General features: G+C 38.2%; 1 protein-coding gene across 1 annotated transcript; it reads left to right on the plus strand.

Moving 5' to 3' along the window:
- Nucleotides 1-9,996: 9,996 nt before the first annotated feature.
- Nucleotides 9,997-12,694, plus strand: LOC145005772 (uncharacterized). The gene is made up of 4 exons (XM_078964878.1): nucleotides 9,997-10,660; nucleotides 10,757-10,906; nucleotides 11,249-11,808; nucleotides 11,945-12,694. The coding sequence occupies exons 1-4, from the start codon at nucleotides 10,132-10,134 to the stop codon at nucleotides 12,620-12,622; spliced, it is 1,917 nt and encodes a 638-aa protein (XP_078821004.1). The 5' UTR covers nucleotides 9,997-10,131; the 3' UTR covers nucleotides 12,623-12,694.
- The last annotated feature ends 13,842 nt before the right edge of the window (nucleotides 12,695-26,536 follow it).

Below are 26,536 nucleotides of genomic sequence, written 5' to 3' on the forward strand. Positions count from 1 at the left end.
TGACAGGCAGAAAGGAGAAATTGCGAGAGTACAAAGAAATAAAAGACGGCGGAAGAGTGAAGTTCGGAAATTACTCACTTGGAGAGATTAAAGGATATGTGTAACACCCAGTTTCCCATGTATATTAATTTATGTTGTATTTCTTTAATTATGTAAGGTGACTCGATGAGTTGGTGCTTAGACTCGTCGAGTTTGGTCACGACTGGATGACATGGTTAATGATGGGACTCGACGAGTCAGGGGAGTGACTCGTTGAGTCAGAGATGACGAAAGAAACCCTAATTTCTTGGGTTTGGGACCTATTTAAAGGCCCTTATGGCCTTCATTTGCGGCTACCAGTCCATAGAGAGAAACCCTAGAGTGCTTGAGCGTTTTGAGAGAGAAAGGAAGTCATTCTTGACCTTTGTGGTGTTGTTTAGCAAGAAGAAGGAGGTCCTAGCCAAGAGGAAGCAAAGGAGGTTGCTATTCTGTAGATTTGAAGCTAAGATCATCGCATTTGAGGTAGTAATTCGGCTCTTCTTCTGTTTTATGAAGAATATATGGATTTAGGGTTTCTTGGGCCCTTTGTTAGGTTGATTTGATGTCCAAATAGTCCCTTTCTGGTGATGAGGCTTTGGATCTGGATCCATAGAGGTCCAGAGAGCCTTACTCATCAAGCTTTATGAGGATCAATGGAGGTTATGACTTTGGGTTATGGTACTTGGGGCTAAATCATCATATATATATATATATATATATATATATATATATATATATATATATATATATATGGTCATATAAACGTTTCATTAGCATCAAGATAGAGACTTTACATGATTATTGAGCTTGGGAAGGTTAGATCTAAGGATTAGAGGAATAGATCTGACCTTAGAAGGTTGTTTGAGGTTGTGCATGAAATGAACTCGCCGAGTGCATGAGCTGACTCGACGAGTCAGAGTGGGTTGTCCCGTGACTTAGATCAGTGGATGAACCGGCGAGTTGGGTGAGTGACTCGGTGAGTCATAGAGGATTCAAAGGACTCGAGTTCACGTATGGACTCGATGAGTCTATGCAAGACTTGACAAGTTGGGTCAAAGGTTGACCATTAACCAGGGTTGACTAGTGTTAACTTAATAGTGTTAGTCAAATTAAGTCAGGAAAGTATTAATTAGAGATGTACTTATGATATAGGAGGACGATAGGCATGGTCCTTATATAGTGTGTTGCATTAGGTAAAACCCTAATGTAACATGACTCTTCATTTCTCAATCCATGGGTTAACTCCATGGAGCACCCATGGAGCATCTTATGGGTGGAACCCAACTTGATAATCCATGGAGCCTTTTAGCCTACTATATAAGATATGGAAGATTGATATAATCTACCCATATATTTAATTAGTTATTCTTTTGATCACTTAATTAATTCTAAATTAATTATTGATCAAAACTAATTAAATAATATTATTAATATATTAGAACTTATAATATATTAATAAACCATATGTGTTATTTCTCTCATTTAGTTTATCCAATTGCATGGTGCCATGCAACCCAAATGGAACATACCGGGTCGGGTCAAGTATTTACCAAAAATAGTTATGGACTTAGATTCCTTATCCAACAATATATGTGCTATGTTATGATATGGGTATGATGATATGGACCGAAATGTCAACAAAGTATGGGCTGGAAGGTCAACAAAGTTATGGGATGGAAATCCCCTGAGACACTTTGATCGGAAGATCCTATAGATTTATGGCTTGGAAAAGCATATGTGTTGTATGTGGTATTTTAGGGAACTCACTAAGCATTTATGCTTACCGTTTGTGTGTTATGTGTTTCAGGTACCAGTGGTGATCGCGTGAAGGCACCGGCATGATCAGTACACACTTGCAGATGATATGCTTTTGAGATCTTGGGATATAGATTACGTATTGTGTTTTTTTTTTGTGAAAATATTGGATACATGATTTTGGGATGATTTGGAACTGAAATGTTTTTATTAAAATTAAATGAAAAATGTTTGAAATTTAACGGTGTTACAAATTGGTATCAGAGCCTTGTTTTGAAGGATTTGGATTCACCTTCGGGTGTATTTGAACTCAAACTGAGGATTTGAGAAAGATTTTCATAAAATAAACAATTTTTCTAAAGAGTAAAAGAATTTGGAAGATACGCAAGGAAGCAGTGTGTACGATCAGCCAGCGCCCGAATGGTGATTTCCTAAATTACCCTTACATTATGTGTTATGAGATATATTGAAATGTGTGATGCATTCTAGAGTAGGCTAGGTATTCATATAGGCCTAGAGTGGCCTGATTTGTGATGCCTTAGCCTAGAAGATTTCTGCTGCCATGGAATTCTTTAGAATGAGTAGGTAGCAGTTATGTGCTATGAGAGTCTACCGAAGGGTAGTTTATGTGTGGAAAGAGATAGAGTACTTGTGACTTTGGATCCTTGGAGGATGACTTGGTATGAATACTGGTGCGGTGTGGAAGGTAGTAGTGGTCCTGTACTACTGGAAACACCGGATCATTGTGCAGTCCACGTAGGAATCCTTAGGGTACTAGGAATCAAGTAGGGTTGGATTATCGAGTGCGAGTATATTCGAGCGAGTACCTGATGTTTTTATGTTGTATTTCAGAGATATCATGGTTGGGACGTGCCACAGACCAAAGACCAGCAAGGGAGGCGTGAGCGATGAGGAGCTCCGCCATATGATTCATGAGAAGGTGGCTGCTGTCATCCAAGCTGAGATTCCAGAGATGTTCGGGTCTATTAAGACCACACTGATTGAGACCTTTGATGAGTGGTACACTGATCTTACTGATGTTGTTGCTACGGCCACTACAGCTGTCGTTGCCGCCAGGCCACAGGGGGGTGACTCGTTGTTGTACCGGGAGTTCAACAACACGAAGCCACTAGAGTTTGATGGGACGCAGGACCCGATTGCTGCGATGAGATGGATATCTGACATTAAGGGATGCTTCTACACCTGTTCGTGTCCAGAGCATCCGAGGGTTCGGTTTGCACTGAACCAACTTTGCTTGGGAGCGAAGGACTGGTGGAAGTTTGTGACTGCACATCTTAGTTCTGCGGAGATTTCAGCGGTGACATGGGAAATGTTCACTGCCATGTTCAGAGACGAGTATGTTCCCCCGGTGGAAAGGGAACAGTTGGCTCAGGAGTTTTTAACCCTCAAGGAGGGTACTGAGTCAGTTACTGTGATTACCAGGATGTTTCATGAGAGGGCGATGTTCTACCCTCAGCACCTGTCGACCGAGTAGGCACGTATGAGCTGATATCTGAGCATTCTGAGGAGAGACATTTGTGAGTTTGCAATGAACTCATCATACTGGACATTTTCTAAGCTCCATGAAAATGCCCAGAAGAGGGAGATTGAGCTGGATACTCATGCTAGGGAGGACGCCAAGTCTTAGAGCAGGGATCGCCGACCGACACAGTCTCAGTCGGCGGCCAAGCAGGGAAAGCCCGCCGATTCGAGATCTGGGGGCCAGAAGATCCGCACTTGCGGAAAGTGCGGCAAGGGTCATGATGGGGTTTGTAGATCTGGTGCTTGCTACAAGTGTGGCAAGGAAGGGCATATCGCCAAGGATTTCCCCAAGGGGTTCATGGTTTGCTTTCATTGCAACCAGACAGGACATCGGAGGGCCGAGTATCCGCAGTTGAGGGGGACCACACAAGGGACGCCTCAAGGATCTGCCCCTGCTGCTACGTGAGCTATTGAGGGTTGGCCGGTGAAGGCCAAGGCGCTAAAGGCGCGAGGGAGAGCGTTCCAGCTGACAGCGGAGGAGGTCCGTGCAGCACCCGACGTCGTGGCTGGTATGTATTCTATTCATATTTATTTATGCTGTAATGAGATCTTGTGTTTATATTATGTTATGCATAGGTACTTTTCTTATAAATTTTGTACCTACTTTGGTGTTATTTGACTCGGGTGCGAGTCGGTCTTTGTGTCATTAGCATTCAGTAGGCACATCAGTATCCAGCGAGAGGAGATAAGTCGACCTTTGCGTGTTTCTATAGTTGACGAGCGAGCAGTGTATGCCACATATGTGATTCGAGGGTGTGTACTTGAGATCTTTGGCGTTGGGTTTCCGATAGATCTGGTCCGAATTGCAATGGGGGACGTATGTGTTATCGTGGGCATGGATTGGTTGAGCCGATTTAGGGCAGTAATAGACTGCGAGCAGCAGTTGGTGACTATCCGAGATCCTAGTGGGGGAGTGCTAATAATTTATGGTGAGGGGACTCGTAGTGGGTCAGCATTTTGTTCGGCTGCTAGGGGAAGGCAGAGTTTGCAGCAGGGCCGCAAGGGGTTCGTAGCCTATATGATGGATACACGGGAGGCCTCTTGGAGGCCAAGTTTGTTTGGTGATGTCCCGATCGTGTGTGAGTTCCGTGATGTATTTCCCAAGGAGTTTTCGGGTGTGCCTCCCAAGAGGCAGGTGGAGTTTTGCATCGATTTGATTCCCGGGGCCGCACCTATCGCTAAGGCGCCTTATCGCCTAGCACCGCCGGAGATGCAGGAGTTATCCTCACAGCTGCAGGAGCTGTTGGGGAAGGGGTTTATTCGTCCGAGCAGATCGCCTTGGGAGTGCCGATCCTCTTCGTTAAGAAGAAGGATGGTTCACACCGGATGTGTATTGATAACCGGGAGTTGAACAAGTTAACGGTTAAGAACCGTTATCCGTTGCCGATGATTGATGACTTATTAGATCAGCTGCAGGGGGCATCTTGGTTCTCCAAGAGTCATCTAAGGTCTGGATATCATCAGATGAGGGTGCGTGATGAGGATATCCAGAAGACGGCGTTCAGGACGCGTTATGGGCATTATGAGTTCATTGTGATGCCTTTTGGGCTCACCAATGCGCCAGGAGCATTCATGGATCTCATGAACCGAGTATGTAGGCTGATGCTGGATTGATTGGTGATTATGTTCATTGATGATATTCTGGTGTATTCTAGATCCTGGGAGCAGCATGAGGGGCACTTGAGAGAGGTTCTTGAGGTGTTGAGATCGGAGAGGCTTTATACCAAATTCTGCTAGTGTGATTTTTGGTTACGAGAGGTCTAGTTCCTGGGGGATCTCGTTAATCAGGATGGGATATTGGTTGATCCAGCCAAGATTGAGGCAGTGATGAGTTGGGAAGTGCCAAGGTCTACTACCGAGATAAGGAGTTTTCAGGGGTTGGCCGGTTCTTATCGGAGATTCATTCAAGATTTCTCCAAGATTGCAGTGCCACTCACTAGCTTGACCCGGAAGGGTGTTTCCTTCTCATGGGGTCCAAAGTAGTAGATCTCATTTGAGACTCTTCGCCAAAAGTTGTGTGAAGCCCCAGTCTTATCCCTTCCAGAGGGAGTTAATGATTTTGTGGTTTACTGCGATGCAACGATGTCTGGGTTAGGCGCAGTGCTTATGCAGAGGGGGCATGTGATAGTGTATGCATCGAGGTAGCTAAAGCCTGATGAGGTGAGGTATCCCACTCATGAACAGGAGTTGGGGTAGTAGTGTTCGCCCTTAAGATCTGGAGACACTATCTGTATGGGGTTTGGTGTACCATATACACGGACCATAAGAGTTTGAAGTATTTGATGGATCAGCCCAACTTGAACATGCGGCAGAGGGTATGGTTGGATGTGGTAAAGGATTATGATTGTAAGATCATGTACAACCCGGGCAAGGAGAATGTGGTAGCTAATGGCCTGAGTCGGAGGGCAGAGAGTGCCCCAATCCGAGGTATGTGTATGAGGATGACTATGATGACTCCGGAGTTGGATGCCATTCGAGAGGCCCAAGCCGAGACTGTGAGACCGGAGAACCGTAAGAAACTTTGTGACTGATAGACGAGGGCTTATGACATTTGAGGGTCATATTTGGGTGCTGTTTATTGGTGGGGCACATAGCATCTTGAGGGAGGAGGCACATCGATCGAGGTTCTCGATCCATCCCGGGGCCACCAAGATGTATTTGAATCTGAAGAGAGATTATTGTTGGCCATACATGAAGAGGGATGTAGTGTGGGTTGTAGAGAGGTTCTTGACGTGTCATCAGGTTAAGGCCGAGCACCAGCGTCCGCATGGTAAGTTGCAATGACTCGAGGTTCTATAATGGAAGTGGGAACAGATCTCTATAGATTTCATCACCAAGTTACCCAGAACCCCAAGGGGTGCCGATGCGATTTGGGTGATAGTGGATCGACTGAAAAAGAGTGCCCATTTTCTTTCTATCAGTGAGAGCTCTTCTGCGAGAGCTCTTCTGCCTTGACTTCACTAAGTCCCTTCTACTACTATTGCTTCATGAACTACTCTCATCCTAGGCTTTCCCTAGGGTAATCACCATCACCCTATCCGACATCAACTTCATAAGAAGTCCCTGCTATCTCCCCCTAACTAGCTCGTGAATACCATTACATATCACTAAGACTAGATAATTATTCGAATGAGAGATCCTACCCTAAAATAGTTGGACTCAAACAAGAGCTGCGAAATAGAGGTAGACCTAACATTCTGAAATTATTTAGTCCTTGCAATATGTAACTTAACATATACGTTTAATAGTTAGTAAAAGATAACTAAGACTCCTAAAAGTGCAAAGCAAGCAAGATTCGAGCATTGAGTAAACATAATCAAATATATCCTAATCAGGCCATCATATCACTGACTAATCTGTAGTAGCATGCAGTTCATAGAGTTGATACACATATAACAGGCACATAAGGCATCCTTCCTAGATCATTATCCCTAATCTAGCATGTAGTTCTCATAAGGATATCATAACATAAACTTGTATGGGTAATTTGGGAGTACTTGAGCTCGGCTAATTGCATGCACTACACCCTTTTTATCTTTTCAAAGTTCTTTTCTCTTTTCTAAATTATTTTTATAAAATGATTTTATTTTGAAAATTATCATACCAAGTCCTTAGTTTGAGTTCAGACACACTTGAGAGTGTGCCCGAATCCCTCAAACCAAGGCTCTGATACCAACTTGAAACATCCCAAAAACACAATCCAAAATTTTCGTTTTAAAAATCATTTAAGAAAGTCATAATTCATCAAACACCACAATAAAGATCAAAAGTTATGTATCTTAAATAATCATAACGAATTATTGTATCAAAATCATGTCTCGAAATATCAGAGTCTAAATATCCCAGGCTGAACAAATGGTGTGTGCATTGAAATCATCCCAATCTCTTCCCTTTGCTACAGGAAGTATCTGAAACCAAAAATGAAAACTATAAGCACGAAGCTTAGTGAGTCTCCCCAAACGACCACATACCACACATAATCACATATCACATACATTGGGCCGCACCCTGCTACATCAGGCACTGCCCGATATCGGCCTGTCCAGCACCAGGCTCCACGCAACATCAGACCGCATCTGGCATCGGGACCCACCCGACATCGAGCAAAGCTCAGCATATATATGAGCATAACTACCTACACATACCATAAACATAACTACTTAGCTATAACATATACACATTCATCGGGCCCCGCCCGACATCGGACCGAAATCTGGAAACATGAAAACATTCCTCGGCAACCGCCTCGGCATCGGACCGTAAACTAAAAACATACAAATACATAAACATGCAAGAATCACAAAGACATCAAGCATACTAACATTCTTCAGGTACCATCCCAACATCGGATCGAAATCCGGAAAAAAATATATAAATCTACACCAGGACCTTAATACAGAACATACTATCATACATAAATGGGCCGGACTTGGTGCCTTAGACCCGTTCCTACTAGGGGAAAACTCACCTCGTAAGCTATGTGTGAAGTCTCTGATAAGGAATCTCTGATGGCTGCTCTAACGACTCCCCAGCTATCATTATCACAATAACACTTAGTCAAAACCTGATAATCCTTCATAAGGTAAAATGACCATTTTACCCTTGGTCAAAGTCAACATTTTGGTCAAAGTCAATGTCTAGGGTTAACCCCACTCATCGAGTTCTGTGAATCAAAAACCTTGAAATCGCGATCCAACTCGTAGAGTCATCCCCATGACTCACCGAGTTCCCTGGCTGCTCATAGTCGTGATTTGGCAAATCAACTTGTTGAGTCCCTTCATAGACTCGTCGAGTGCTACCTTAAACTGAACCGGGACAACACGACTCAACTCATCGAGTTCCTCTATGGACTTAATGATTTCCTCTGTCTGTTTGGGCCATCTTAACATATTAAGCCTCTACTCTCCAGATCCAAAATCCATACTTCATCTACATACTGGAAATGCCCTTTTAAGGATAAAGTTTCCAACTTTACCTGCTAATAATCCTTCTTAGTGGGTTTAGATAAAACCCTAGTTCCTTAGGACATAGATCTTTGTCCAAAAGCCTTATTACTCCAACCCAAAGCATGAAAGCCGAGATCTGGGTCCTAGACACCAAATGAACACGTAACATCTCAGACTTTACTTCCATACATGGCCTTTTGGGGGTTAAATAGGCCATAATAACGTCTTTAAGCTTGCATGGGGCTTCCATGGTCATAAAGTTTGCACGTTTATGCCATGAAACCCCTTCTAGATCCTAGATTTGAAAGGTAAGCCACTTGGGACGTCCATGTCCCAAAGATCAAGATTCTTGAACCAAAACCCTCATAAAATGGAACTAAGGAGATCTAATGAACTAGCAGCCAAGTTAGAGACTTGATTACCAGAAAATGATGAGGATGGAAGGAAGTCTTTGGATCTACTATCTTCTCCTTGAACCTTCTAGCTCCTTCTTCTTCTTCAAGCTTCAAGAACATCGAAAGATTACTCAAGAATGGCTCACACACTCACAAAATGCTCTAGGGTTTCGTGGATTAGGGTTTAGGACTTGGAGGCTGGAAATGATGCCATAAGATGGGGATTAAGATGCTTATATAGAGTGCAAAAACCCAAAATTAGGGTTTCACTCTCGCAGACCTACTCGCTGAGTTGAGCAATCACAACTCGTTGAGTAGATTGCTTAAAACCCCGTGTCCAATCTCTTTTCTACTCGACGAGTCTGAGGCTCCCAACTCGTTGAGTACCTCTACAAAATGAATAAATTATAAATAAATGCGTACCAGAAATCAGAAGTTGCAACAAAAGTTAAGACTTGACTTTGATATACTTATTGAAGGATGGGACACAAGCTAGTAAAATATAGTGTCAAGTTAAAAATTATTAGAATGTAAATTGGTGTGTGTATTATCTTCATGTATTCACTTTGAATACAAAGGGTTCAATCATTAATGACACATTGATATTCTAGTATTTAGATTGAGTAATATACTAATGTGAAATTCAATCGTTACAAAATTTCATTTATGCATATTTTTTTTACGGATTAGCCAAGGTCCAGCATTTTCGTTAATCTATCACCAATCGTCACAAATGTTTTAAAATTCGGGTAGGTCATTTATCATTCTTGATGGTCTTATTAGTTTCCTCAAATCATACAATTTAAAGTAAGTGATTGCCATCTTCTTTATACTAATCTCAATGCATGGATACTCAATCGCTTTAATAGTTTAATAAATAATGTATACTATTTTAACACCCTTAAATTTAGGTTTTAATTTTGTATACTATTTTAACACCGTTAAATTTAGGTTTTAATTTTGTATGACTTTAATTTAGTACAATTCGGAGACCGCATCAAATACGATAGTTTTTTTTTTTTTTTTTTTTTTTTTTTTTTTTTTTTTTTTTTAAATAGGAATCCGATAAAAATTTACCATTTTTCTTAATCTATGACCTTTGCTATAAAGCACTAATCACAACAATCACATTGCCAGTGTCATTTCCTTCTGCGTTCCTTTTCCTTTTCCCTTTTCCTTTCTATTGCAGTAATATCTAAGTTTCTTAGTATCTGCGGATATACAAGACTTCTTTTCCTTTATCTTCTCTAAAGTGAAACAATGTCCATGAAAGCAGATTAAAGGTGCCTGTGGATACCTAAGACCAAGCATTAATACAGAGTGCTTTCTGCTCTCTCAACAAACTTTACAATGTTTAATTTTTAAAGCATTCAAGCTTAGTGAATTTTGCAGTAGCGCATAGCATTGTACACACACACACACTGAGATCATTAGCCTTTCGCTCATCTGTTCATTCTACATAGTCGTTGTAATTAATGGCTGATAACATGACATCTAGAAATTACAGAAGGATCAATGCTGACTTGTATAAAGCACTTTCGGAAGGAGATGACGCCAAGGTATGTGATGCATGCAGAGACTTGCCAGATGGTCCTTTGCACAAGCTAACCATACATCGCGACACTATTCTCCACATCGCTAGTTACTACAAGCGTAACAAGCTCGTTCTTCAGCTACTCAGACTGCTACCTGAAGACGAACCCAACAAACTTACATTAAAAAATGAAGCCGGAAACACGATTCTTCATGCCACAGCCACCAATGATAAGACTGTCGAGGCTGCTGCTGAGATCCTTCACCGAGCTCCTTCATTGCTCACCATGACTGACAGGCTTGGAGAGACGCCTTTTTTCCGTGCAGCCCGTTATGGCAAGATCAAGAGTTTCTATTTTCTTAAAGGTGAAGTGAGTAGGAGATTTCCAGAAGAGGCAGACTTAACAGGTTTTCTTCGAAGAAATGATAAAGCAACTATACTTCACGTTGCAATCCATAGTGAGAACTTTGGTAAGTGTGTTTACAGTGATATATATATGGTCTTTTTTTTTTCAAAAATTTCTTGCAACCCGAATTTCTAATATATGAATGCGCATGCATGCACAGATTTGGCTCATGATATTGCTGAAGCTTATCCAATGTTGATCGGTGAACTGGATGGAGATGGGATGACTGGTCTTCAACTTCTTGCCTGCAAGCCATCTGCTTTCAACCATGGATTCGAAGAGAATTTCTTCAAGCGGTTCATATCTACGTGTATAATACTAAGGCCCTATTTGTTACACAAGACCCTTTATTGTATTTGCGTATGTATTGGACTGGAGTGGAATAAAAAGGGACAAAAATTGCATTTTTATTCCCACACAAAAAAGGGGAACAAGTTGGGATAATTAGGGACTCCGTGATTCACTCCCATATCTTACATAAAAAGATGTGAATGACCTTCTTAACATCATAATTTAAAGAAAAAAAAAAAAAAAAAGATATTGAAAGTTTTTGTCCAGTCCAGTGATCAATGCATACTTGCAAGTGTGTTAGTTAAGCAATAACAAGTTAACAACACTCGTTTTAACTTGTTAACTTTTACTTGGATCTCAGTTACTGATTTGAGTGCTAAAGAAAGAACCAGTAGAGTGCCTATCCTGAAAGAAGTTCAGAAACAAAATCGAAAAACGGAATCAGCAAATAAACTTGCAACCCTTTTAATTGAAAAAGATGCCTCATGGGAAGCAACATCACCCATGTCAAACCAGAACAGAATTAAACCCCACAAATATGGAGGAGGGATATCGTCTTCAACCATAACTCCTGTAGATATTGTCATCAATGCTCCTACTCATGACTCTCCATTGTTTTTAGCCACAAAATCAGGTTGTACAGAGATTGTAAAGGAAATACTGCAAGTGTACCCTCAGGCTGTAGAGCATATTGATGAGGATGGACGTGACATTTTGCATGTAGCCATTAAATATCGAAGAATGGAGATCTATAAAGCTGTGATCAACATGAAGTTTCCCTTGACGAGGCTAAGGGGGAAGATTGACAAACAAGGCAACTCAATACTTCACATGGTAGGCATGAAAGTTAGCGATCAGAAAACCGAGGGGGACATCAGAAGCCCTGCTGTCGTGCTACGAGATGATTTGCTTCTATTCGAGGTAATAATGACATTTTATCCTTTATGCTTCATTTTTTACACACACCAAAACTTTCTAACCCTATATAATAATTGAAGCGTTAGTAGTATGATATGCATAATAACCTTTCTGACATCTCTTTTCTTATTCTATCCAGAGTGTGAAAAATATATGTACCACCTTAGCAACCTTACAGGTAAATAACAAAGGCGAGACTGCTGAACAACTATTCATCGAGAACAATGCACAGCTTCGCATTGATGCCAAAGAATGGATGAAAAGCACAGCTGAACATTGCTCCATTGTTGCTGTGCTAATTGCCACAGTTGCCTTTGCTGCAGCTTACACTGTACCTGGAGGCCCAAATCAAAGCACAGGTTATCCACTTCTCAAGAGCAAACCATTTTTTATTGTATTTGCCCTAGCCGATGCACTTTCCCTCACATTTTCTTTGACATCAGTTATCATATTCCTTTCCATCCTCACGTCTTCCTTTCGGTTAAAGGATTTCAAGAACTCTCTTCATAATAAACTACTCCTAGGCCTCACAGTGTTGATACTCTCCGTGTCAATGATGATGATATCTTTTGCAGCCACACTAATCCTAACCATTAGTAGTGGGCAGGATTGGACAAACATTATGTTGTACATGATCTCATTCTTTCCAGTCACTGTATTTGTGTGCTCATACGTACATCTTTATAAATTGCTCATTAAAGCGTTTGAGGAAAGAGTAAAGATGATTATAGCTTCAATATTGCCTACCCCTGATGTTGAATCAATAAACCACCCCATACATCCCTCTCAACCTCCAACTGCCACTTCTTTTGTTTGATTCTTCAATTTGTCGGCTGTACCTTCTTCTTTAAGCAATCTACCTCTTGAGTGTCTAATTACTTCATTATTGTATGAGATTAAATTTGTACTATGTTTAGGCTTTCATTTGTTGTGTTTATATATATTGTTGTTATATTAACATTTTTTGTTTTGGGTTTTTTTTCCTTGAGAGATGCCTATTCGAAACAAAGAAAGCTCATACACCTTCTAAGCTTTGAGTTTGTTGTGTTTATAATAATCACTAGGTTATACACTACTAGAAAAAGAGGTATTACCGAAAGAATTTTAGCGACGGAATAATCTGTTGGTAACAGAGATGGAATAGCGACGGATTTTACGGATTATGAAAATCTAAGTATCGGGACTTTAGCGACGCTTTTTCAACGGCTTAGCAACAGAAAATCATTTATGTTGATAGTCTGTTACATGTCACTGAAGGTTTACCAACGAAAATAAACTAATTTATACGTCGTCACTATTCCGTTAGTCAAACCACCATTTTTGTAAAATTTTCTAAATTATAGGGGAAATTGGTAAATGACAATGATAAAGGATTAAATGGTGACCTTCATTGAATCAGCTAATAGAGTTAATCGTTACGCGCTACACCAAACTAAAACTTCTCCCTTTCTCTCTGTTCGCGTTAAAGGCATCTATGAGAACAATGTCCTCCTCATCCTAGTGTCGATCATCGTCAGCCTCGTTGTTATCAACAGCACAGCCATGCCTTACAAGACAATCTTCTTCATCACATCCACTTCCTCCTCCTACTACCCAACCAACAATAATCACCCCGAAAACCCTAGTTTCCCCTACCAAAACCCTAGTAACTCCACTCATTTGACCTTCTTCATCATCGAAGTCCATGAATTCCACCGCACCAAATCCTTCCCACATCTGATCTTTTCCCAAACGAGCAATGGAAGATGTTGTCTCTTTAGAACCCTCTTCTTCTTCCTCATTTCTCCGATTGCACCCTCGACATCATCAGTATTATCGACGTTGTGGAAGATGATTCTATAGAAGCTTTTGATGCCATAAAAGCTTCTGGTGGATTACGAAAGGCATTAAAATCTTTGAGTGTTGGTAATTTCATATTCTCTTTCAGACTAAAGTTTAAGACGAATCTACAAGCTTCAACAACATCACTTCAATGGAATGGTCTGATGAACGAAAAGGAGGAAAGGCTACACGTATCTCTAGAGTATTTGATAAAATAAGTTACCATGTATGCAATGCTTTTCCACTTGAATTAGAAAGATCATCCTTCAGTAAGGCTCATGTTCCTTCAAAATCAAAAACATGGAAATCAATGGCTTACACATTTTAGTTCGAAGCATCACAAGATATGTACCTATTTTACAACCTGATGGCTCAAAGGATTCAACACTTAGGCTAGTCAAAACAAAAAGAAATCTATATTCTTCCAACTGTTAAGATATTTAATCTATTGTGGTTAGAGATACATATGGTTTTGACTGATAAAGGTAACAACTAGCAAACATATTGTGACAACCCGAAATTTCTATCTTGTAAAGTCAATCAATTCAATCAAAAGTCAGACTCGTTTCTACTATCTTTTGGCGTTGTTAAGGGTCTGTCTGAGTGTTAAAAGCCTAGTTTATTCAAGGTGTGTGGATAGGGATGTGTTAACTTAAGTTCGTCGAGTCAAAATCATGCCGGAAACTCCATTACAAGAAGTTCAACGCCGCAAACTCGGGTTTACGACCGTAAACTCCAAGCTGGCCGAGAACCCCTTCCCTTAAGTACCAAATTCCTTCATTTCTTCCTCATTCCTCACATCTTCAAGGTTGAAACTTGAATTCTCTCTCAACTATCATCAAGAACACTTCCATTGTTCTTCAAAGTGGTAAGTATTTCCTTCATTTTGAGTTAATATCTTTCACATTCAAGTGAAACCCCTTGATTTCATCCATAAATCCAACTCTTTTGACTTAGATCTTCAAATCTTCATCCATTTCACCAAGAACACCAAGAACACACACTTGTTCTTGGTAGCCGTGAACACCCCAAAGGCTCCCCAAATCGTGAGTATTTCTTCTATAATCATGTATCCATTACAAATACTTACTTTCCGACTTCGAATCAAACATATTGTTCATGATCTTCAAGAGTTTACGGTCGTAAACCCTTCATGATGGCCGTAAACCCTTCATAAGATCAGGGTGGTCGTGAACCCTTCATCCATGACCATAAACTCCTTATAGACCACATTTACGGTTGTAAACACTTCAAGTGTTATTGACCATAAACACTCCCATGGCCGCAAACACTCATAAGTGTGGCTGTAAACTCCCTTGTACCAATCATATGTGATTGATACACTCCATTATGAGTGATTCCTAGTTCCTAAGGGTGTTTTCCATAGATGATTAGTTGTGATGTACACTAATTGTACACATATATGTGTTGTTATATGTTTAGTAGGATCTGTTTGTGCTCGGGATTTCATTGGGCATACTTAGCATCTTATATCAATCCTTCTTTCGAACCACTCACTGCAGGTGAGTTCATACCCTTAAACTCAACCTTTTACATGTTTTAAATGCTTTGGGGGGGGGGGGGGGGGGATACAAGTTGAAACAAAATATAATTGTGTTTAGTTTGACATTGGAATTCTTGCAAACATAAGAACTTTACTATTTTTAAACACGGTTAAACTTCATTTTCAAAACCCTTTATTTTAAATTACTTAAAAACCCTTTTATTTTTAAAATCATATTCATATAGATAATTAAGTATAAATATGCTTTAATGGACTTAGGACTAGTGTTAACAACCTTAAGTCATGTTCCTTGTTTGGTTGTGGGTTTATGGTAGGATTCATTAGTCCGACTGTCGATTAACTTATACTTATACATACTAAATACTTATATGAATACTAAACTTCATATTTTGTCAAGGATATACTTAACTTAATCATTTATGATTAACTAGTGAGTCTTTCAACATGTCAGTTATACAACAAACATACTAGTAAACTATACTAGGTATAGTTTAGAGAATTACTATATACTATTCTCATACAATGAAACTTACATGAGTCGGTCCATAACATGAGTTAGATCATTCACACTATAACAAGAACAGAAAGGAACATATACATTTACAAAAAGGAACATATACACTATAACTGGAACAGGATAACAATAATTTAAGATACTATTTCATGGCACAGCAATACACTTGTTTTGTCATGTTTTGTAACCAGAGTCTCCTAGAGGGACAACATGAGTTTATGTATAGATCTATACGGGATTGACCATCCCACACCTCGTTGCTAGCTACAGTGGTATCTGCAGGTCCACGGGTGAACAAATGTCATACATTTTCGATGTCCGAAAAACATCGTGTATTTATACTAGGTCAATCAAGCATGATTACAACTTTATCACATTTTCATCTAAATTAACCAACTCGGTTATAAGGTGGTAAACTAATATTTTAGTATCATTCATTAGTATAAACATTTTATTTACATTCTTTAAGAAAACAAACAAACGATACAGTCTTGGTAGGAGATTACATTTTCATAATAAATAGAAAATATAGGATTTTCTGGGAAAGCAAACAGACCTTTTTATGATACAACCATAACCCGTTTTATGAAGTAAATACCACATAATGACACTAAACTGCTTATGAATCCACCAGCTTAAATGTTGATCTACTCTTTGAAAATAACGTGTATCCTCAGGTCACCAGTAAATAGGTACAAATGGCCAGGTTTTGCGAAGATGAAGCTTACCCAAGTCTCGTCTTATTCTTTTGATATACATTCATTTTTGGTGTCATTTAAACTTTACAAAGAACACATGTATTAACTACTATTATTAATGCAATGGATGTTGTTGCTTGATTTACTATTGTGCATTGTTATGATACTGTACATGTCGTCCTCCACCCCAGAACGATTCTATCATTCCAGTTTTGGGGTGTGACATATTCCATGAAATGTCCATTATACTTCTCTTTTTCAAGTTGACTTATTTGACTTTTTCCAAACTTTGATCATGTTCTAGATCGTTATTTGCCCTAAGATAGTGCAAACATGAGTAAGTAGGCAACCATTCTTTGTGGGTCAAGTGTTCCTTTGTATGCTAACCTTGAGGAAATTATAGAAACAAAGTGAATCAAGCACACATTAAAAGTGTGTGATATTGTATATTTAGAATTAATGTTACAACATACTCTCCTATAATCATGGAGAGATAAATACATAAACAAATACATACTAATCAATACAAGATCATTATTAAATACAATATCATTATCTAATATCCCCCTTTAAGCTTAACGGTGGTCGACCAAGATGAAGCATGGTGCGAAAATGTTCAAATTGAGCATGAAGAAGACTTTTAGTGAATATGTCAACCATTTGAAGCTTAGTTGGAATAAACTTGGTATATAACTTGCCAGATGCTACAAGTTCTCAAATAAAATGATAATCAAGATCAAGATGTTTAGCACGTTTATGAGAGATTGGATTCTGAGTCATGAAAAGAGCACGCTTATTATCACAAAGAAAAGTAGGTCTATCCGGAGGTAGAACATGTAATTCTCGAAGAAGATGAGTGATCCAAACAATTTCAGCAGATGTGTTGGCCATAGCACGATACTCAGACTCACAACTAGAGAGAGAAACAATAGGTTCCTTCTTAGCACTCCACGAGACCAAATTACCACCAAGAAAGATCGAGTAACCATATGTAGACCAAAGTGTTTCCAAACATTTGGACCAGTCAGCATCAGAGTAACCAAGAATATTAGTGGAGTGAGGACAACTATAGGTGAGTCCAAAAGCAATAGGTCCCTTGACATAGCGAAGGATACGTTTGACGGATTGAAAATGAGAAATTGTTGGAGCATTTAAGTACTGACTTGCTTGGTTGATAGTATTGTTCTTTAATGTTACCTTAATCGCATTTGGATTAACCTGCAAATATGTAAAGTGTGGATAACATGGAAATATATAGTTTGGGCCAATAATCCATGAATGATTTGTGATGGACTAAGTTTATGTGATAGTCCATGAAGTGTTAGTCCAAATGAGTTATTGGATCATACACCTAAGTGTATGAATTAGGGTTTACAAGTGACCCTTGGAATTCTACACTATATATATTTAACCCCGTAGTCCCAAAATCGGTACACATAAATATTCTAAGAAGAGTATAGCTGATTTTGGCGCCTCCAAGCTCCCTCTCATTTTCCTCTAATTGTTGGTGGTTTTTGTGACTTATTAGAGGCATCACATTTGAGGTGCTAAGCTCTTGAAAGGCCAAGTTCTACAAGCTACAACAAAATGTAATCATCTAACTAGTTTTTTATGATTCAAATATCAAGTTTTGTGCTAGTTAGACTTCATACTTTGGAAAAATGAAAATTGCACGTATAACTAGAGAAAACTTAGATCCAAAGCATTAGGGTTGTATGTGCACCATAGGGATGTTATAGTGCTCGAAACCCATCAGGTACATGTTTATTAGAACTCACCTTTTCAACACATTTATTTCAGTTAACACAAATTTTTTAGTCCTAAGTCAACTACATCATGGTTCTTAAGGTAGTAGTTATCCATTTATAGTAACTCAATAGCGTTAGTCTAATAATTTAGAATTGTAAATAAAAACTATTTCACACATTCATGTCTTTAGAACAAACAAGGTGTCCTTGAAATTCATGGATGACAAAACAAATGAAGCTCTGCTAGACTTGGATGCTATCTCAGGATTTACAAAGATAAATTTAGAAATGGAATTAAAACTAGGATACGTATATATTACAAAATTACGTGTTGCATTACATTCATCCACTAAGACACAAATTCCATCACAAATAGTATCTTTTTGGGAATATTAGATTGCGTTATTTGGTCTATTTTGTATATGTCCATTATGTACACGGTTTGGGCCTATCCAACCGTATTTATTTCTAGGGTTAGAGTATATATGGTGCATGCATGCATCTTATTTTAGTTAACTGTTGATTGTTCTTTTCTTTGTAACCCTAGCATGCCTCTATAATAGCAATTCTTTAGAGTTCTTTTGAGGTTGTGTCTTTTAATCATTCGACACCAATTGATACATTTTGTGTTCTTGTTTTCATATCTTGATAATACTATACTTGTTAGAAACTAATCAATCTAAGAGGATTTTATTCCTAACAATTGGTATCAGATCAGGAGGTTGTGTACTCAATACGTAACTCTTCTATTTGAAGAAATTATTAGGGTTCCACAAATATTGGATATGTTGGAGCCGTCACTGATTTATTGACGTAACTCTGTGATCTCTATATTAACTTAATACGTGTTTACAAGTCTGATTCTTGACAGGTATAGAAATCAAGTCAACATGCAGCACGATGATTCACAGTTAAACTCTATCAACATCACAAGCAACATAGGATCGACTACAAGGATTCCAGTCTTGTTCCCTCTGGAGTATAAAGTTTGGGCGTCACATTTCAAAGACTATGTCATTGGATCTGTGGATAATGGTTACCTGATATGGTAAGTCATTACTCTAGGTCTGTTTGTTCATACTGAGACTCGAAGAACCATCAAAACTCAAAAGGAATACAACCAACTGCTCATTGATGTGAAGGAAGTCCCTAAGGATGAGAAAGACAAACTTATCAGCAATATCAAAGCAATGAGGGTAATCAGATTCACCCCACATTCTGATACGTTTCGCTTAGTAAGTTCTTGTACTACAACGAAAGAGATCTGGGATAGGCTTAAAGAGCTTTACTCTACTGATGTTGATCTCGAGCATGATACCCAAACGCTTCTACTTTCGGGGTTTGGGGCATTTACACAAAAGCCAGAAGAAAGTTTGAGCCAGACGTTCAATCGCCACAACCATCTTCTTAGTAGAATGGTGAAGCATGGTATCGGGCGCGAAATGACCGAACAAAAAGTTACCTTCATGAATGGACTCAAATCAAATTGGATGGCTGTCGTGTCTACTATTAAAGCACATGAACAATTCATAAGTTATACATTAGATAAGCTTGTTGGTATTCTCAAGTCACATGAAAGTGTGGTGACAAGAGAAGCGAAAGTTGTTTCCGGTATGGGAGTCCTTATGTGACAACCCGAAAATTTTTATTTTTATAAGCTCAGTCAGTCAACTCAAGTGAGTGTCAAAATCATTAGTACAGAGTTTTGGCCTTGTTACATGTCATTCTAAGGAGTTTTGAGCCTAATACACTTAAGGAATAAGTGTTAGAAAGTACCGCTAGAACCACAGTGTAGCAAAACGAACCCTAACCTCATCTAAGTGAGTTCACGTCCACAAGACCATGATTTTACGGCCGTAAACTCATGGGGCCTTAAACTCAAGAGCATATATAAGGCAAATGGTCATTTTAAGTCATTTCTCTCATTCCCTGGCCAATTCTCCTTGGTTGTCTCTCAAATATAATAACAACAATCACCCTAGATCTTCAAAACTAGTAAGTATTCATCCTTTATTAGTTGATACAACTCTTAATCTAGTTTCTTACATTGATTTCAACCATGAAAATCATGTTTGTTTAGATATTCAAGTTACACCAAGAACACCAAGAACACACACTAGTGTTCTTGGCCAATATCAACCATTTCAAGCCTCTAGATCGTAAGTGCTCTTCCCTATACTACATATTCAATTAGGATTCATGTTTAGACACTTAAAAACATTAAGAATCGAAGGTTGGAAGAGAGTTTACGGCCAAGCATGTTCTTGGGCCGTAAACTCCCTTTTATGGTGCAAAGATGACCCAAATTCCTTCCTTAAGCCTAGAGACTAGCCTAGCACTTTACCTTGATGTGTTTAGTACTCAAAACAATCAAAATACCATCACCCATAGGTGATTATGGTCGCAAACACATATCAAAGTGGTCCATGGGCTGAAAACTCAATTTAAGGGTGTATTGACGCCACAAACACTTCCTAAGGCTTAGACTTGAAGTTAGGATGTTTCATTATGACTTGTAGGACCCTAAACAACTCTCATAAACATAAATGGTCATGATTTTACGGTTTTAAACTCATTAGGGTCGTGAACACCCCAAAAGCATCAAAGAAAATAGTCTTCCTCACCCTAGGGTAGAGCTAAGGTCCCTAAAACATCTATAGCCTTCAAAATTGCACTTATACATGAGTAACCATGAGTTTACGGCCGTAAACTCCCTTGGGCTGTAAACCCAAGGTAGTAAACTCATGTGAGTGCCATTCTACCTTCCTTTGTTGAATCACATGTGATTCTAACACTTGGTCAAGGTCTTTCCTAGTCCCGGAAGGTGATTCCTTTCATATAGTTGTTATAAACACTATATTCATGCCAATATGTGCCATTATATATCATTTAGGACTTATTGTGTCTTGGGACTTCATTCGTGGAACTTCTCATCCGTACGCACATACCCGTTTGAATCACCCACATCAGGTGAGTTCATACCTCGTAATGAATCTTTTAACTATTTTAACTGTTTTAAGGGGGGGGGGGGGGGATACAAGTTGAACACAATGATACTTGTGTAAATGTTTGTTGTTAAACATCTTTTAAAATGTTACTTATTTTAATTATAAGTTTTTAAAATAATTCAAAACTCTTTAAAGTTATGTTACTTTATAGTTACACAAAACTCTGTTTTTTAAAAGTACAAGCATAACTTAGTAGATAAATGAGTCTTTTCAATAACAGTACATGTAGAGCATTAGTAAACTATAATAGGCGTAATTTAGGAGAATGCTATTCATTACTTATATTACAATGAAGCACACAAAGAGTCAGTTCATGCAAGAATCAAACAAACAGTGAAGAGAATCAAACAATATCATACAGAACATGTAGTAAAGGGTTACAGAACAAAATAGAACATAACAAACAGGTTAGGTTGCTATAGCATGAGAACACACAAGCAGGATCTAATTATACCAATAAATCACTAACTCATTCTTTTAAACAAAAGGTGATAGTTATATTGGGTATACATGATCATATAACTTTAATGTGAATTACAAGGCTTGCAAGAATTTACGGGGGTCGCGTTTGGTTCCTTTAATCTCTTGACAGGGAGAGCATTTAGTAGGGGTTCTAGCCTTCACATTATGACCGTAATAAAACAAATATGTTTTTAGGTTATTTAGTAGATCTGTATGTCATTATAAACGACATCTGTGTACTTACTTTCCCATTACTTTCATAAAGTGACAGTACCCATTGAAAGTTGAACTATTTTCTAGTCAAGATAGTTATAAACTAGGGAAATATACTTTTTACAAATCGACAAAGGAATAGTCGGGTCTAGCACAGAAAAGAAGATGCCTTGGTAGAAGGCTATGATTAAAGGATAGGACCATAATGCTAGACTTATGATTCCTTAATATATACATCACAGGATACATATGTATCAATAGGTTCCGACAGCTAATGGGATGTGTGCTCTTCTCTTCATGTCCTGTCCTCGTTGGGTGGTGGGCTTGGAACAAGTTCACCCAATCTATTATCTACCCGATCCTATATATATTTATGCTTATGTATGGATCAGGTTATAGGACACAAAGTCGAATCACGATTTTTCTAGTACAAAACATACTTTTCAAAGTCAGTACTTTTAGTATACAAACTAGAGATTTCCCAGTTAAGGGCTTAATCCATTTTATTAAGTCAGTACAATTCTAAAAGACTTTAGGTGAGTAACTCTATAATACCTTAGTTTATACACTATGTTGATATATAAAACTAATACCCAATAGGCAGTTAAATGTGTGTTTTCCGCCTTACCTCTTGTTCCCCGTTGGGTTGTAGACTTAGAGCAGATTCACTCAATTAACTTTCTACCCGATATCAGATTATATACAGCAATATAAATAATGCTATTATAAAAGTAGTCACTATGGTCGATATTTTACTATAAGAAATATTGGTTTTCTTAACAGGAATTTTCATTAGATATAAAGGAACCATTACAAATAACTCCATGAGTAACAAGTGATTACACCATGGTTATTTATGACAATTATCTAACAACCAATGGAATGTGTGCTATCCGCCTTACTTTCTGTTCTCTGTTGGGTTGTGAGCTTAGGGCAGATGCGCACAATCGATTGTTTGTTTACTCTGAGTTATAAATAACTTGTAACCACTTAGTACCCATAGAAAGGCTTGTAGTGTTATTTTACTTAACTTTCATTCAAGTAGGAAATATATGATTTTCTAGAGGAACAGGCGAACTTTTCAAATTAGAACTTACAGTACATCACTTTTACATATACATTTTCCACAACACTTTACAGCTTACTCACATCACTAAAATCTTATGAACTCACCAGCTTAATTGTTGATCAACTCTTTCAAATAATTTGTATTCTCAGGAGACTATTAGACAGGGGCTCGTGTTGGGGATTCAGAAGATGGAGCATTATAGCTTCAAGTCTTGTTTTGTTATTTGTGTATGAATTCTATGTTTTGTGAACACACACAATGTAAACACTTTCTTTCTAAATGAAATGGTTGTTCATTACTTTTTTACCATATACATAACTTGTGATACTAAACATGACGTCCTCCACCCCTGAACATTTCCGCCATTCTGGTTTTGGGGTGTGACACCTTAACTCTCGTGGCGAAAGGCAAAAATGTTATAGAGGAAGAATCTGAAAAGGAGCTCTCTGATTGTGATCTTTCTAGCGAAGATTATGCATTGATGATCACAAATCCCAAACGGTTTGCCAAGAAGAAATTTCCATCGGCCAAGAACGGAAACTAGTAGGGAGGTTATAGTGCTGAGAAAGTGAAGGAGAAGAATAAAAGCGATCCTAAGAAAGAAGAAGATAAGAAGGAAAACAAGCTTGTAGGTGATTTTGGCTATGAGTGCAATTATTGTCATGGTAAAAATCATCTGGAAAAGGAGTGTATGTTGAGAAGGCTGAACGAAAAGAAAGATGGCGAGGATGATGAGACTTACTATATGCGTATGCTGGAAGAGGTCAAGAAGAAGAAAACCACTGACAATTTTGTGCCTGCTTTAATTGTGCCGGAAAACGCTGAAGATGAGTTTGGAGGAGGGGATATTTGGTCAACTAACTCAGAGGATGAGGAAGTTCGCAAGCCCACATATGGCAAGGCATTTGTTGAGAAAGAAGAAAGCTCAAAGTTCACTGGTAGGTGTTTGATGGTGACCAATGACGGGTCAACTGATAGTGGATATGGAAATGGAAGAGGGGATTACAAGTGTTTTGCTACGAAACCTGTTGGTGAGCAAATCAATGAGTGTGATCAACTGATCAATAATTACACACCATTCTTGAATCTCTTAATGTACATGTATCTAACCATGAATCTGAACTGAAAGGCATAAAATTTACGTTGTCAAGTATAAGTGATAGTCTTAAACAAACTCGTCTAGCGAATGATAACCTATCTAATCAAATCAGTAGGACGTCATCCAAGAGTGAGGAGCGAAGGTTGTGGATTAAAAAGATAGAGTATGAGCTGTCTAGGTCTAGAGATGAATCAATTTATTTGCAGAGAGATAATTTGAAAATTTTGAAACAAAGAAACATCATTTGTTTGATTTCTAAATGACTTTATTCAAATATTACTCAGTTGCATTTAGATTGTGTAATAGGTAAAAAGATTCACAAAACGATCTTGCCTTTCCTTGAATTCAAGGAAGACGAGATTGATGCTGATTGTTACAAATGTGAATCTATCATCTCATCAGACAAAAGCTCTGAAGCTTATAGAATTGGACTGGACAAAGTTGAATCTTTTATTTAGTCCAAAGACCATAAGGACATGTTAAGAAACTTGCTTGATGAAAATGATAGGTCGAAAATCAAGGCCGAAACCGTACAGAAATTTGATTCATTAAGTTTCAAGTTAAGTTCAGAAAATAAAATCAATATTGAAAATACATCTGAATTTGACAAGGACAGTGATATAAGTGAAATATATGTAGAGGATGAAGTTGACTGTTCCGAGTTTGTGAAAAACGAATTTAAACCGGTAAAAGTCCTTATTTTTTAAAACTCAGTTGAGTTCGCTCGCATTTCTCAAAATTAACTGAAAATTATGAAAGAAAAAGCTATAGTTTATCCTAAAGCCCAAGTTGTCCCAAATCAAGTCTTCAAAGTCAATGGAGTGGACAAAAATCAAACAGTAGAATTAACATCGCTCGTAGAAGAAGACAACAAAGATGGGTGTGATAAAAAACCGGAAATGTAAAGTATGGCAACAACTCGTTCAGAATAATCAAAGGCTACTGGATGATAAAAAACGGATATTTCTCATTATGAAAAGTGGCTTATATGGAAGGACTACAACACAACATGATCAGTGTTTCTCAATTGGTTGTGGGAACTGGCTTGAAAGTAAGCTTTGATGACAAAGGTTCTGAAATTACAGAGAAGGAAACAAAAACTATTATTTTGAAGTCTCCAACGAAGGGAGAAATGTATACTCTAAATTTGAACTCGATAAGAGGAAAAGATGCTATCTTCCTGCTAACAAAAGCTCACTCTAATGATAGCTAGCTATGGCACATACAACTTTCACAACTAAATTTCAAGGATATCAACAAGCTCGTGCTTGGTGATCATTTGTGAGGGCTTCCTCTATTAAACTTCAATAAGGATCATTTATCTGCAGCATGTGAAATGGGAAAGCAAAGTAGGAAAAGCCATCTAACTCGAGTAAACACGAAAATCATTGAATCTTTAGAACTTCTACACATAGACCTTTATGGACCTTCTGCAATCGAAAGTGTCGGTGGTAGTAAGTATATTCTTGTTATAGTTTATGATTTTTCATGTTTCACTTGGGTATTCTTTCTTAAGCATAAATTTGAGGCAACTCCTACACTCAAGAGTTTTATAAAGAAAGTTGAGCTTCAACTGTGAAAGCTGGTTCGCAATATTCGCAACGATAATGGGCTGGAATTTAAAAATCAAGACTTTGAAAAATTTCTCGCCGATAAAGGAGTCTCACACAACTTTTCTGCTCCTTATACCCCACAACATAATGGCATAGTTGAAAGACAAAATCGCTCCTTGTGCGAAGCTACTCGAACAATGCTTACCTTCGCTTTGCTACCTCTGTATTTATGGGCTGGTGTTATTACAACTGCATGCTTTACCCAAAATAGATCCATTCTGAACAAGCGATTCTATCTTACTCCATATGAAATTATTAACAATCACAAACCTAACATTTAGTTGTTCCACGTATTACGTTCTAAGTGTTTCATCTTTAATTCCAAGGAAAATCGAAACAAATTCGATGCGAAAGCTGATGAAGGTATATTTCTGGGGTATTCGTTGAATTCCAATGCATATAGGGTTCTCAACAAACACTCAAAAAAGATAGAGGAAACCTATTATGTTACATTTGATGATAATTAATTGAAGAAGATTTAGCAAAACGAAAGTCTATCAGAGGAGATCTTTCTAAAGCATATTGGACATCTATGGCTTTGAGTAATTTCAGCTGTATTATATAGTTTTTTTATTAATCTCATGATATAAACTTAAGTTTATATTTTATAGAACTAATTTTTTGTTTTTTCAGAAAAATAGCTTTGACCGGTTGTTGATAAACTATGCTAACGAGAGGCTGCAACAACACTTTTTTGGACATGTATTTAAGCTTTAACAAGAGGTGAGAGAATCGAATGGCTATTATATATGAACAGGTAAAAATGACTTTTTCCTTATCTGGATTTACTATTTTTTAGATACCTATTTCAAAGTTCATATTCTTTTGGGTTAAATAACAATTTACTTCCATTTTTTAGCATCCTACTTTCGTTTCTTCTTATTACAACATTGTACTTGAAACTATGGCAATGTCATTTGAAGACAAAGCAATTTTCAAACTACAATGTTCTAATACGAAA

This window comes from Lactuca saligna, chromosome 7 (assembly GCF_052625555.1).
Source record: "Lactuca saligna cultivar CGN05327 chromosome 7, ASM5262555v1, whole genome shotgun sequence".
Classification (NCBI taxonomy): Eukaryota; Viridiplantae; Streptophyta; class Magnoliopsida; order Asterales; family Asteraceae; genus Lactuca; species Lactuca saligna.

What these genes read in the sequence shown, in the direction of transcription:
- LOC145005772 (XM_078964878.1), top strand. Translation starts at nt 10,132, where the DNA reads ATGGCTGATAACATGACATCTAGAAATTACAGAAGGATCAATGCTGAC. An exon ending in AATCCATAGTGAGAACTTTG is followed by an intron (nt 10,661 to 10,756) that starts GTAAGTGTGTTT and finishes ATGCATGCACAG; the next exon opens with ATTTGGCTCATGATATTGCT. An exon ending in ATGATTTGCTTCTATTCGAG is followed by an intron (nt 11,809 to 11,944) that starts GTAATAATGACA and finishes TATTCTATCCAG; the next exon opens with AGTGTGAAAAATATATGTAC.